The following is a 15057-nucleotide window of genomic DNA, read 5'->3' as shown; positions in this document are numbered from 1 at the left end:
ATAATTATAACTTGGCTCCTAGTCCTACCCTGAATTACATCTCCTATAAGACCACAGACTTACTTTTTCTGATGACATCTGTGGGCTGGGTGCTGAGTCGCAGGCTAAGGACTGCTACCATCATTCACTGTTCCTGATTTAATCATGATTCCCCATCCTGCAGCCCCATGGAATTATCTAGAAGGGGCAGTGTCCCCAGGCGTCCCTGCTCCAGAGACACCATTCAGGAGACTGAACTGCCCTCAGCCCAGAGTCACTGTGGGAGAACTCCATGTCCCTCCAAGTTGACGCCATGATTTCACACCATTAGACGAAGCCTTAGCACACGGGAAGACACCAGGGATGCAAAGCAGAGCTTAGGTTTTCTGCAGACAGATCATTAATGACTTCGCCTTGGTGTGTCTTAATAAGATTCCCAGGAGCTCAGGAGCTGAGTGGTCTGTAGTGCTAATCTGCCTGGTAAAGGGAAATGGGTTGACAAAGGAAAAATTTCAGACCAGCTCTAGTTTTAAAAAGAGTGGCATAAATCCTGATTAGGTAGCACCCATGGAAGCGGGAGGTAGTTAATTATTATTCATGTATAAGAACATCATGCATTACCCACAAGACTCTCCTTTTCAGCAATAACACCCAGGAAATGCCAGTCAGAAATAAAGGAGACATTTAATTTAAGAAAGCTCTTAAATTCTTAATTAGCTTAGCCTCTGGAGACTGCAGGCCTCGACAGCCCGAGGCTTTGTAGTCAGCTTACTTTCTCCAAAGTCTGCTTCCTAGGGATGCGTCACATGGCAGCTTGTCCATCCTCAGGTGTGGCTTTCTCTAAAGCCACCTGGTCATCCAGCCAGGACACTGGGAGGAAGAAACTGCAGATTTTTCCATTTGTACTCAACCGAGGGAAAAGGAGGATTGGAATAGTTTCCTAAAGTCATCATGTTCAAGGTCCTGGTAGCGTCTATCACGGTAGGAAAATGAGAAGAGTGTGGGGTCTCTAAATGGTAAGTACCAAGATCTTATGCTGGGGTATAGGGAAATTCCAGAGTCCTTCATTTGCCCCAAGCTGGAGTAGGGAGAGACCCAGAACCCTTTTGGAAACTAGGAGAGCTATAGGGTCCCAGCTCCCACTGCCTTGTATCACAGAGGTCTGGAGTGAGGACCCAGAGTACATGGTCCACACTGTCACGCCTCATTTGGGACTTTCAGAGCCTTACCAGCAAATTCTAGTTGCTTCCTCAGCTAGCTTAAGAATACGAAAATTGCCACAGGGGCCAAAACATGATCCACTGAGCCTAGAAGTTGCTTTATCGTGAAAACTCTGAGATGTATGGTGGAAAGGCATGCTATCCCCCCAAAGCCTCAAACCCCAGATGTTCTTCACTCTTGGTGTCCAGCATGAGTATCTCTGAGAGCCAATCTTCACAGTTGAGAAGAGCCTTTCTGCACGATGGCCCGAGGAGAAGAAAAGGAAGTGAAAAAGAAAACCAGTATTTGTGGAAAATCAGCTTTGTGTAAGACCCTGTGATTGGTGCTTTTACAGGAAGCCCTTTTAAGGCTCTTAACCCCATGAATTAGGTATTATTACTCCCCATTTTCTAAATGAAGAGAGTGAGAATTGGAAAGGTCAGGCACTGTGCCCAAGGCCATGTCACTAAGAAAGGGATAGAGTGGAGTTTCTCTCTCTCATCCATTACATTCAATTGCTAAATCCTATGGGTTCTGCCTCTTAAATAAGTCTCAAATCTGTTTCTTCTTGGCCAGTCTTATCACCCTGAGCCTTGTTCAGATCGTTGGAATGACGGCTTTCTTTGCCTTCCCACTCATGTGACTACCTCCCCCTGCTCACTTCTAAAACACAGTGCTCTCTTAGTATTCTACTGCTTAGAAACCTTCCGTGACTCTGATGTCCACAGGACAAAGACTAAACTGCCCTGTGTGACTTACGAGGCCCTGGGGGGCCTGGGTCCTGCCAGCTCTCCAGGCTCTTCTCTGGCCACACCCATTCATTCTAACTTGAAACTCCATGCACGGTACACTCTCTTGCAATTCTCCCACAGGACCTGCTGCCTTGTGCCTTGGGACGTGCTGTTTCCCTGGACTCTGATACCTTCACCACCTACTCAAGACTGGACTGTCCTGGGAAAGTCTTTTTTCCCCTACAAGTCCCAACTTAGAACATCACCTTCTCGGTGAAGACTGCCCTGATACCCACAGGCTTAGAAGCTTCTCCCGCAGTGCGGTACCTGGTAAACAGCTCCTTGATAGCAGCAACGACGGTATACCATAATCGGCTCTTTAAGGGTGTGACTGCAGCCTCATCAGAATGCTTTCTGTGGACAGAGTTCATATCTCTTTTTACCCATTGATCCCTTGCACTTAAATTAATACAGTGTGCAGGTGCCTGGGTGGCTCAGTCGGTTAAGCATCTGCCTTCGGCTCAGGTCATGGTCCCAGGGTCCCAGACTCCGCCGGGAGCCTGCTTCTCCCTCTGCTCTTCCTCCCACTCGTTCTCTCAGTCTCTCTCTCACTGTCTCTCAAATAAATACATAAAATCTTTAAAAAAAATTAATACAGTGTGCACATAGTAGACACTCAGTAAGAACTTGTTGAATAAAATGAATGAACGAATGAATGAGTGAACATTTTAAAAACTCATTGAATGAAAGAAATGAAATGACATTTCAAAAACCCAGGTATCTCTGTCTCAAGCTGCATGAATGAGACAATCTTGAATCATTAGTAGCATGTTCGATGTCTCTTGTAAACACAAAAGGGACAAGAAAAATAATTATAGAATAAACTTGATAGGTAAAATTTGATTTTAAAACAGATAAGTTAATATTGTTATTTATTTCAGTTTGCAAAAAGTACACACGGAGCTGCGATAAAATGTATACATGAACTATTTCATAGTTTTCGAGGGATACTTCATTTGAACTTAACAGCAACCCAGTGGGGAAGGCAGAGGGGGTATTTATTGTCCCCTCCCCTTTTTTTCCAATGAGGAAATTAAGGATTGGAGAGGTGAGAGTGACACACCCACAGTCATGGAGAGGCAGAGATGGATCAGAACCTGAGAATTCTGAAGGCAAGTTCAGCATTCTTTCCAGGTGACCCCAGGTGACCTCTGATAGCAGGTTTTGATTGCTCCACGGACTGTGGAAAGGTACTGTGAATTTTCTAGTTTACCCCTCTGACAGACTTCTCACCTCCCTCTCTGACGACAGGCAGTAGGGTCCCAGGCACCTCCAGACCTCAGGCAGGCAAACTTCACGGTCCAGACTCCACTCCCCCAGTCTCCCTAGCAAACAGTTGACACTGTGATTTCTTCGGCTGCTCCAATATCTCAACCTTTAGATTCACCTCTCTGAAGACAGTGGCCAGAGAGGGAGGCCAAGGACAAGGCAAGGGTAGGAAGGAACACAGATGTGGTGAAGGGAAGTATAAAGAGCAGACAGACCCAGGGTCAAATTCGAGCTCTATCCACTTACTTTTCCATTTAGATATCCAGTTGTTCCAACACCATTTCCTGAAAACATTTTTCTGTCCCCATTGGATTGTTTTAGTGCCTTGGTTGAAAATCATTTGCATGTATAAATGGTCTATTCTTGGGCACTCTATTCAGTTTCTTTGATTGATTGATTTGTCTCTCCTCACAGCACACTGTCTTGAGAGCATAGCTTTTTTTTTTTTTTTTTTAAAGATTTTATTTATTTATTTGAGAGAGAGAGCACATGAGAGGGGGGAGGGTCAGAGGGAGAAGCAGACTCCCTGCTGAGCAGGGAGCCCGATGCGGGACTCGATCCTGGGACTCCAGGATCATGACCTGAGCCGAAGGCAGTCGCTTAACCAACTGAGCCACCCAGGCGCCCGAGAGCATAGCTTTAAAATAAGTCTTGAAGCCAATGCAAGTCCTCCAACTCTGTTCTTTCTCTGTATTTCTTTGGGCAGTCTGGGTTGTTTGCACATAAATGGGAGAGTGGGCTTGAGAATTTCTACCAAAAACCCTGGTAGGATTATGATTGGAACTGCTTTGAATCTATAGACCGATATGGAAAGAATCGACATCTTACCAATACTGAGTCTTCCAATTCATAAACATGGTATATCTATCCACTTATTTAGGTCTTTTTAAATTTCTCTCAGCAATGTTTGTAATTTCCACTGTAGAGGTCTTGCACATCTTTGGTTAAATTTACTCCTGAGTATTGTATATTTTTGCTGTTACTGACAATGGAGTTACAGGTTTTAATATTTTTTCATTTTCCAATTCTATCTCCTAACAGCAAATGTGAACTTAGCTTGGAGTTAATAAGGCCTAAGCTTCAGACTCCTCCATTGCAAAGACCCCTTGTAAGAAAATTTGGAGGGACCCTAACAATTTTGTCATAATAATTTTGTATTATTTTTCTTAAATAAGGATCCCCAAATTGCAAAATATTTAGACCACACAAAACTTAGATCCATGCCCTGTCTGATAGTAATGTTGTTGATCTTGCTTAGACCTTCAGTCTTCTTACCTGTAAAATTGGGATAATGATACCTACGTTCCAGGAATATATTTCATTTTGGTAAAATAACATAACAAATTTACCATTTTAACCATTTTATTTTTTTATTATTATTTTTTAAAAAGATTTTATTTATTTATTTGACACAGAGAGACACAGCGAGAGAGGGAACACAAGCAGAGGGAGTGGGAGAGGGAGAAGCAGGCTTCCCGCCTGGCAGGGAGCCCAATGTGGGGCTCGATCCCAGGACTCTGGGACCATGACCTGAGCTGAAGGCAGACGCTTAACGACTGAGCCACCCAGGCACCCCCATTTTAACCATTTTAAAGTATACTATTCAGTGGCATTAAGTTCATAGAGTCATGCCACCATTACCACTATCTAGTTATAGGACTTTTCATCACCCCAGAAGGCAACCTGTCCCCATTAAGTGGTCAGTCCCATTCTCTTCTCCTCCCAGCCCCAGGTGACCAGGAATCAGTTTCTGTCTCTATAGATTCACCTATTCTGGATATTTCATAGGAATGGAATCACTCAATTGTGGCCTTTTGTGCCTGGCTTCTTTCACTTAGCATAATGTGTTCAAGACTTATCCATGCTGTGGCATGTGTCAACACTCCATTCCTTGTTATGGCTGAGTAATATTCTGCTGTAATATACCACACGTTATTTAACTGCTCACCTGTTGATGAACATTTGCGTGGTTTCCATCTCTTGGCTATGGTGAATAGTGTTGCTCTGAACACGGGCGGGTGAGTTTTTGTTTAAACACCTGTTTCCAGTTCTTTGGGGGTGTGTACCCAAGAGTGGAATCGCTGGGTCATATGGGAATTCCAAGTTTAACTCACTGAGGAGATGCCAAACTGTTTTCCCTCACAGGGTAATTTTCAGGATCAAATGAGCCAATGCATTCGTAAAGTTTTAATATAGCGCCTGGCACACAGGACTCAGTAAATCATTGCTAAAAGGTATAATTCAAATTACTTACAAGTTATTGGCACTGGAATACATCTGCTGTAAAACATGTCATGTGTTGGAAGGAACAATTACTCCCTGCTCTTCTGTGTGGAGGGACCACCATTATAAGAACGTTCCAACTCTCATTCCAGCCCTTTCCTTATCTCTTCCAGGAAAAGCGGAGTGACTTTCTATTTGGAAGACCAAACTGGGTGTGCTTATGCCATCCTTCCCTTGGATCTACATGCCTGTAGGGAGCATGTAGGGAGCCGTGCCATCAAGTTTTAAGGGGCAGGTCCCCCTCTAACAGAGGTTTGAGGCTGTTCAGCTTCAAGCAAGTCTGCCGTAGCAGGGTGGTAGTAAGCTTAATCTAGGGCAGAGTACTAGCAAGCACACTTGCTAACTGATTTAAACTACCTTCTCTAAATTCCTTCTTTATGAATAATAAAGATAATATTTTTGATTTACCTCTCTCTGACCCCTCTTACACAATTGGTTCTGTCCGTGGGAAGGACAGGGATATTATATATCACTCACCCCCTCCCCCCCAAAAAAACCCAAACTTTAAATTGAGATCAGTTAGAATGAATGACTATTTGTGTTTTTTCTTAGAGTTTTTTTTTATTCTCTGTTTTTGGACAAGTTGGAACAAAAATAGAAAGGCTCTGGGCTATTCTGTGGTATTGTCATAGTACCCCTTGATATAGAAAGTGCTTGGCAAGCAATTCTCCATCGTGGAGAGGCTTCATTTCAGAGTCCTCACATCCTTAAATTACCAACCTTGACATGGTATTTGTTTTCATCTCTGCACTTAATAGAGCATAACATCACATTCATTCTCTTCTCTCTTGGGGTGAGTGTAGAATGGATAAGTAGCGAATGTTTGCTTTTTAATTCCATTCAATAAACATTTATTGAGCACCTGCTATGAGCCAGGCTTTTGGGCGGGGGGGGGATACCAAGATGAGTAACCTTCAGTTTCATATACAAGGCGCTTTTAGTCTAGTGGCAAATGAAGGAAGACACTTACATAAGCAAATACACGGCAGAATTTCGCTGATCTGGCTTTCCATGGGTTTCAGCCATTTGGCTTCGATGATTAAAATCTAATACATCTCACCAAAGGAAATTGGACTCAGAATTTTCATTTTATTACTATTCCCATGTTAGTTATCCTCCCTTCTGTCGGGCTGATTTCCTCTCTCCCTTTGGAAAGTGACATGGTTTTCTCTAGTTGCAAACATATCATGGCCGATTCACTAAATAGTTTATTTCGTCGCTATGAACCCACCCTTTAAGTAGCCTAATTGTTTAGTTTCTGCTGCTATTCCTCAAGCGGGTAGCAGGCAGCATCAGGCTGATGAACGAACCAACTGATGAATAAATAGAAACCCAGGCTCAGAGACTCAGAAAACCTGAGTTTTAAGTTCATCTCAGCTGTAGCCCATAGAAATTCCTTTCTCCAAAGTCCCTTCCCAGGGTCCCAGCCCACGCTGTCTAAATTCACATGGCAGACTGAAAAGAGTGGAGAACTATGCTTGCCACAGCACCACATCTGGGCCAAGCTGGGTAAGAACGTATCCTGAAGGACAGAGAGAGGGACACTCAAGGCCCGAATGAGAGGCAGCTAGAGCCGAATGACTGAGGATGGGGCTTTGAAGCCAGACTGCCCAGCCGAGAATCTTGGCTCTTTCCCAACCAGCCGTGTGACCCTGGGCAAGTAAGGTGACTTGGTTTTCTCATCTGTAAAATGAAGATAATCATAGCATCTGCTTTCCAGGTTTGTGGTGGGGAATAAAAGTGAGTTAATGTTTGCATGCAGGTGGACCGGGGTCAGGCGCATCAGGTGAAACCCAGTCACCTATGTGGAACCCAGCAGGAGGGATGAAAGCAGAGCCCCCTCCCCAAAGGACACAGAGAGGGCAGAGTGAGGTGGAATGGAGAGAAACAAAAGAATGGGCAGAATGAAGGGAAAGCTATAAGGTGGAAAAGAATATGAGGCAAACGCTTGGCTCAGAGTGAGGCAGTGACTCCATGGCAGAGTGGGGAATGCCAGGACTGAAGCCCGGCGATGTGGCTCTGCGTGACCCTCTGCGGCTCCCTGACCTCCCTGCACCCCTGCCCCCTGCCCTGCAGAACACACCAGAGGCAGTGAAGCACAGTGCTTAAACTCCAGCATCGCCGCTCTCCAGCGACGTGACTCTGGGCCAGTCACTTAACCTCTCTGGGACTTAGTTGCAATGTTTCCATGAGGGTGCCAATGGTTCCTACCTTATAGGGACTATGTGGTCGGGGAACGTGAGTGCAACGCGTGAGTTCTCAGAGTATCGGTTCGTGTATAAGAACGTTTTCTAAACTTCAAAGGGACCCACCCCCGTAAACATTAGGGATTATTATGGCCTTCAAACTGACGTGCTGTTTTTCATTTAGACAGTGATATGGCCTACACGTTTTCTTTCTCTCCTCATCCAACTGATCTTGGAAACTAATTGAGAATCTCGGTCCGTAGAGACATTTCATAGCTTCTCTCTCTCCTCTCTGTGGGCTGACTTCCTAGCTATTTCTCTCCCTCTGGATAGCTGTAAAAGCAAGAAGTACTGCCAGGACAGCTCTTATCAAAATATTTTAGCACTTCTGCATCTGGTCCTGGCCATAAAATAGAAGTGAAGAAACACTTATGTAAAGCTTTCAGAGCTGTGAAGGAAAAGGAGAGCTCTTACTTTATTGGCTCTGGTTCATGTATCTCCAGGACAGGAAAGAAAAAATAACTTAAAGATTTAAACCAAAAAGGCATTCAGTGAAAGAAACTGAAAGATATGACATGAGCACCCCAGCAACGAAGATAAACAAGAGAGGAAGGAAGAGCGAATGTTGTGGAGTGAATTATCTTTCCCCTGGGCTCTGCTCAGCATTGTGTACCAAGTCGACTAACGAGCTGGGCCAGCGAGAGAGCTCGGTGATCCATATGCTAACTACTGGGCTCTCCTGGAGATCCTTCCCACCCTGGCCCAACTGCTGCGCTGGTGGCCCACATCCAGACCAGCGAGTCTCCAGTGTCCCCAAACCTCTTCCTCCCGTTTCCTTCTCCAGCCCAATCCTTTCTGTCCCAGCCCTTCTTGTGACCAAATAGGAAGTGGGTAAGAAAGACAGCATTCCTTTCCTATGTATTGGGCATCTCCCATGTTCCAGACGCGGGGCTAGGATCTGGGGTAGGAAGATGAGTAAGACAAAACCCCTGCATTCAAGGAGCTCTCTGAGTGATGGGAGAGATACCTGCCCTGCCAAGCGGTGAGAACACTTGGGGATGCGCTGGGGGCACAGGTGGGGGGCGGGGTTGTCACTCCCTCTGAAGGCAGTGGGAAGGAGAAAAGCTTTAACTTGACATTTCTTAGCTCAATTGTGTCGTATAGTCCTCCTGATATCCCTTATGAGGGAGGCATTGTTGTTGGTGGCAGGTTTTTTTTTTTTTTTATCACTTCATAGATTCGGATACAGAGGTTCAACGTAATTATGTAACTTACTCAAGGCCACGAATCTAAATCTGACTCCAAAGCCTCTGTTCTTTCCAGTAACCTTGTGCTGTTGGTATGGGACAGACTGAAAATGTTGGTGAGATTCAGAGGTCGGTAGGAAATTCTAGGTGAAACTGGGTAAATACGTGGCAGAGAGGGAGGGTGATGGAGACCAGCAGGGAGGGGTGAGGAGAGACAGTGTCTGAAGAAAAAAACAGGGAAGCAGTGGTGTGCTGAAGGCAGCCCTAACCCTCTCATAGTCAGGCATTTTGCTAGCTGGTTGTCAAGCCGCAGGTAGCTTAGTCTGCCCTGGGGGAGAATGAATAGAACAGAAAGTGCCGAGCGCTACAAAGCAGCATCTCCCCTGTACCCCACGCCCCCTTCTGGAATCTAGTTTATCGGCACACCTCCGCTGGAGGCAAGGCAGCGAGTGTGGGCGGTCACTGAAACATTTACAAATAGTAAGTTTCTTCGTGGGGGAAACTGACATCTCCGGTGGCCCACATAGCTCCATTTCTAGTTGTGGGAAGAGTTCCGCAGGGAGCCCTGGGCGCGTCAGGGTTAACCCTGGGTGTGTCCCTGTTAACGGACTTTCCTTTTTCCCCTTCAACCTGCTGTAATTGTCAGAATTCTTCGGGTGAGAGACAGAAACTGGACTCAAATGACCTTGAGCAAAAAGGGGGCACTCTAACCAGGAAGACCAGGAAGGAGTTGGCCCCAGATCCCTGAGAGTCAGAAAGAACTGTCAGGTGCCGGCCCTGCATCTTTATTTCCCTCTCTGTCCTTCAGCTTTCTTCTGGGTATTTGCCTTATTCTTTCCAATGGCAGAGGAGGTGGGAGCAAGGGAACCAGGAGTGGGAAAGGGAGGAGGTGGCCGGAGCGCGTCCAGCTTGAGTCATCCCAGCGTGGTGACCCCAGAGGGAAGAGACCACTTCTCCCTCCCAGCAGCCAGCTCTGCGGTTGCTGTTCTCTCTGCCAGAAATACTCATCCCCTACATAATCCCACGGCTGATTCCTAAGTTGAAATGCGTGATTTAATTATTAGAGATAATCAGTAAATCTTTACATCCACTAATGGAATAAAATACAAACTACGTAGTCAGCACAGTTCGGGGCTTACAAGCTACGAGGAAAATACAAAACAGTAAAGAAAGCAGCCTCATTAACTGACCGTTTCCATTTTTATTAATTGGAGAACTATATGGCAATCATTTAAATTCAAAAGAACTGTATTTTGTGGGTCATACATTTAACCGTTCCAGACCCTTTCTTCAGTAAAATATTTTCATCCTGTTACCAGATTATTTTACTTATTATTTTATTTATTATTTTAAAACCTTTTTTTAAAAACTGTATTTACCTTATGTGTTATTTTTTTTTTAAGATTTTATTTATTTATTTGACAGAGAGAGACACAGCGAGAGAGGGAACACAAGCAGGGGCAGTGGGAGAGGGAGAAGCAGGCTCCCCACGGAGCAGGGGGCCTGATGCGGGGCTCAATCCCAGGACCCTGGGATCATGACCTGAGCCGAAGGCAGACGCTTAACGACTGAGCTGCCTAGGCGCCCCCTTATGTGTTATTTTTAATATTAAAAGCCCAAGCAGGATGCGATACCTCTAGGCTTTCATTTTCTTGTCTGTAAGACAAGGGTGTTGGAGGAATACTGGTTGTAATACTTCGGTACTGGGGCTACAAGAGTTCACAAACGTTTTCTCCCATTTCATGGAACCTGATGTTGACATAAGACTGTAATTATCACCCGTGTCCTTGGAGTTCCAGCTTCTCCCAGACAGCCTTAATGATCCTACCGATAAGCTTTACAGCAAGCAAACATTATACACTTGAACTTACAAACTCAATTTATGTTTTGTGGTTGTTTTAGAATTGTTTCACTTCCTGGGTAGAATTCCACGGAAGGTTTTGTTTTGTTGGGCGAGACATGGCTTCACTGTTTAAACCACAACAACATTCTGAAAATTATTGAGCAAGAGAGGCTTCGAGGTTGTGCTCAGCGGTCAGGATCTGAGATTATATCCAAGAAGCGCTTCCAAACCTGTAGTTCCGAGAAATATTCAATTCAAGCCTTGCTCTAGCCTCGCTCATCACCTTAAACAAATACCCTTGCAGGACCAGCACCCATTCCCTACACTACTTTTCATTTTTGGAAAATCACTCAAATTATCTAACAGTCTTTAAAACCGTCACATGAGGGAAGAAGTTCATGCTCTATCATTAAATGAAAAAAGCAAGCTACAAAGAAATGTGAATATTTCCTCCCCATCTTATAAAAATATATAGCTGAATCTAGATAGACAAATGTTAGTTATAGATATTACCTTATAGATCTTACTATGCACCATTACTATTCTAAATACTTTGTGTATATTAACTCATGTTTTGCCCTCAATCACTCCATGGGGTAGATAATATTATTTTTTTTTTTTATTTTACAGATAAGAAAACTGACACACAGCCATTGATTATATAGCTTACCTGAGGTTATACAAATACGTAGAAAGAAATTTCTGGAAGTATTTGTTCTAAAACTTGTAAGACTATGGTGGGTGATGTTTGCTCTTCCGCCTGCGTATCATTTCTAAAAAAGAATTTCTATGACTTATGTAATAAAATGAAAAGGGAGGCTGTCAGAATTTCACGTTCATTTTTCCTGGCGATGCTCTCATTTGGAGTCTGAATGCTGGAGGCCTTGGGATCATACACTCTGTTCTATTTGGGAATGGGGCGATGATCCATTAGGATTTGCAGATGGTTCTGTGCATAATATGGGACAGTAGCAATTTTTATTCGGTTGGTGGGAAGAAGTGGTTACGATAAAATGTCCTTTGAAAGAATCCTTGCCCTTACGGCTGTCTCCCTCTTACTAAGGGTGACTCTTCAAACTGACCGACCAGGGTAAGCTAATTCTGTTGGGGCCCAGCCCTAGATAAGACACGCTTGCAGGAATTACGTCTTCATCCACTTGGATCCATGAGAATCGGGCATTTGGCACCAACTTGTGCCAGTATTGTGTTGAACTGCTATTTTTGATTTGTGTTATCTATCTGCTATAAGTCTCTGTGTTTCATTTCCCCAGTGAGATTGTAAACTTCTGGACATCACTGATGGCCTGGGAAATACGTCCTTCTTTTTCCCCAGAATACTTTAAGCACAGCAAGTGTGTGATGAATGGTAGTTGAATGGAATGGAATCCATCATATATGTAATGGTAGATTTGGCAAAAATTGGTATTTATTTTCTTCATTTTCTGTTGTAGCCAATGGGCAATACATTGATAATTTAATCCATCACTTCAGGGTAATGTCCCATTCAAAACAGATCACTTGGACATATGTTCTGAAAACAACAACAAAAAGCCATGGTTGGACTGTCTGGGTTATGCTGGGCCACACTGTGAGGCTGCAAGGTATATATTTTTCGTATGGCATCTAAATCGCCAAGGTGAACCCCACTGATACATACTTAATAGACAAAGAACAGAAGGGCCTTCTCCTTCTCTTCTTTTCCCTTCCTCTTCCTCTTCTCTTTCCCCTTCTGAACAATCCAGTCCTAAAGCCGTTACATGGCGCAAAGCGTTATTCAGGTGGGTTGTCTGGTGTGGGTGTCAGGGCCCAAGTAGGATGGGAAGGACTCTATTCAGGGAAGGGGCAGCCAACGTACAGGGAGTTGACTGAATAAATAAATATGTTAAAAATAATGGGAGCCAGGCTTCTTACTGTTGTATAAGAGAATTAGAAATAAGGAATGGGAGGAACAAGAACAAACACTGTGGTGTTGAACTGATGTAGTGGCGTAAGCTCACAGATCAATAAATACACAGAGAAATGGAAATAAATTTAGATATAAATGTGTTTATGTATTGCTATGCTCTGTGTTGCTATCTCCTACATATACATATACGTTTGTGTGTATACTTAGATACATACATATTCCTCACCTAAATATTTTTCTGACTGTTTTAGATTTTCAGCTCCACATTTACGTCATTTGGGATTTATTTTTGTGTCCTGTGTGAGATGGGGTGCCGTGGTTTTTCTTTTTTTTTGACTGAATAGCCAGCCAATTTCACCAACACTATTTATTAAGTAATTCATCTTTCCCTATCGATCTGAGATGGTTCTATTTCCATATATTATGTTGACTGTAAACATCTTAGAAAATCAACCTTGATCATCTCATTAATGAGGAAGCGTTGTTGACACATCTCCATTTCTTCTGCTCTGACATCTTTTGGGGCATCAATCGCCTCTTTCTGGCAAAGGATCCAAAAGACATCCTTAAGCTCAACATTTCCGAGGCTAAGCCGATCCTGCTCTTCCTCATGTATTCTTTTTTTTAATATAAAGATTTTATTCATTTATTTGAGAGAGAGAGAGACAGAGATAGCAACACAGAGCATAAGCGAGGAGGAGAGGGAGAAGCAGGCTTCCCGCTGAGCAGGGAGCCAGATGCGGGGCTCGATCCCAGGACCCGGGGACCACGACCCAAGCCAAAGGCAGATGCCCAACCGACTGAGCCACCCAGGCATCCCTTCCTCATGTATTCTTGACATCAGGCAGCAACATCACCATCAGCCTAGTTGCCGACAGACTCTTAGCTACGTCAGACCCTTACTCCCCTGTCACTATCATATCTCTCCTTCTTTCCCTCTCCTCTGTAACTCCTTACTTTAGACTATCACGACTTTTCCCCTGAGCTGTTATAACAGCCTTTAAATGCCTCTCCCCTTCTAATTCATCCTTCATACTGATTTCTTCATAATGAATACAAATAATAAATAATACATAATATTAATAATAATCTGAACCTGTCTCTATGATTCTGCAACTCAAAAACCTTCAAGTTTATGTGTTGTCTTAAACACTACAACAGAACATTCCAGGCCATGGTAGTTTACCTTCCAGCTACTTTTTCTCCTACCAGATTTGTGCTCTTGTCCCTCATTCAAAGCTCTGGCCCTGGAATATGCCAAATAATTTCCAAATTCTGTCTGTGCCCAACCTGGAAAATCTATTCTAAGAAAATTTATTCTCTTTTAAGGTCCAGCTTAAACATAACCCTCTTCTGGCACGTTCTGCATGGAGCACTGGGTGTTATACACAAACAATGAATCATGGAACACTACATCAAAAACTAATGATGCAATGGATGGTGATTAACATAACAATAAAAAAATTTTAAAAAAAAGAACCACAAAGAAAATGAGGCTTGGAGCTATGTACAAATACATCTGAATGTATATTCTAAGATGGGAAATGCTTTATCAGTGCAATTATTATGGTCTGTAGGAGTGTTCTACTTTGGAATACCCATCCCTCAGGCCTGACCACACTTTTTGTTGCCATCTTTTCTGGGAAACTCCACAGGTTTTGGGTTTTTGAACCCAAAATAACTTTAGGTCTTTGGTTACTGGAAACCAATCCTGGAATCTTAGACTCAGAGTCACTGAGCTTGGTGCATGAGTCTGAAGTTCCAGGTGACTCAAAGATATTTCTAGGTTAATAACTAGCTGGATTGGATAGAGCATTTTGTTTCACAAACATGATCATAATTGGTTCTTATTTACTTTTAAATTGTAAATGATTATTCAGTAGTTTTTTTCTTCTTTTTTAAACAAGCTCTTGAAAACATTGCTTTAATGAAAAATAAAACTTAAAAGCAAAACAACAACAACAACAAACAAACAAAAAACATAACCCTCTTCTGTAGTGTTTTCCAACTTCTCCAGTTGGGACTCACTATTTCCCAATCGTCTTCAAAGCCCTTCGTTCTTGAATTATACTACATGTTTCATTATATTTCATATGTAAGTTTTCAGATCTAGATTATACCTCCTGGAATCAGGACCATGTCTGCTACCGCTGACCGATGCCTCTAGTTAACAGTTCTAGCCCACTTAACTTGGATACCTTGCAAAAAATGCCATAACTCCTTCCTTACTTCATTCATTCGATACTGATTTATTAAGGGCTACCTGCGCGCTAGGCATTATTCTAGCACTGGAGATCTTGTGATTAACAAGATGGAGTTCTCACACTCGTGCAGTTTGCTTTTCAGAAGGATT

The 15057-nt window shown here is 43.4% G+C and overlaps 1 protein-coding gene across 1 annotated transcript in view; it reads left to right on the top strand.

Moving 5' to 3' along the window:
* Positions 1-8598: 8598 nt before the first annotated feature.
* The window catches only part of MAN1A2 (mannosidase alpha class 1A member 2), a 251056-nt gene continuing 244597 nt past the window's right edge, over positions 8599-15057 (top strand). Inside the window, exon 1 of the mRNA XM_036071039.2 lies at positions 8599-8750. Within this exon, the coding sequence (XP_035926932.1) occupies positions 8680-8750 (71 nt within the window). The 5' untranslated portion in view covers positions 8599-8679. The remainder of the gene's footprint in view (positions 8751-15057) is intronic.

Source organism: Halichoerus grypus, chromosome 5, assembly GCF_964656455.1.
Source record: "Halichoerus grypus chromosome 5, mHalGry1.hap1.1, whole genome shotgun sequence".
Classification (NCBI taxonomy): Eukaryota; Metazoa; Chordata; class Mammalia; order Carnivora; family Phocidae; genus Halichoerus; species Halichoerus grypus.
The sequence above is the reverse complement of the archived record's forward strand: the minus strand, read 5'-3'. Positions and strand labels throughout refer to the sequence as shown.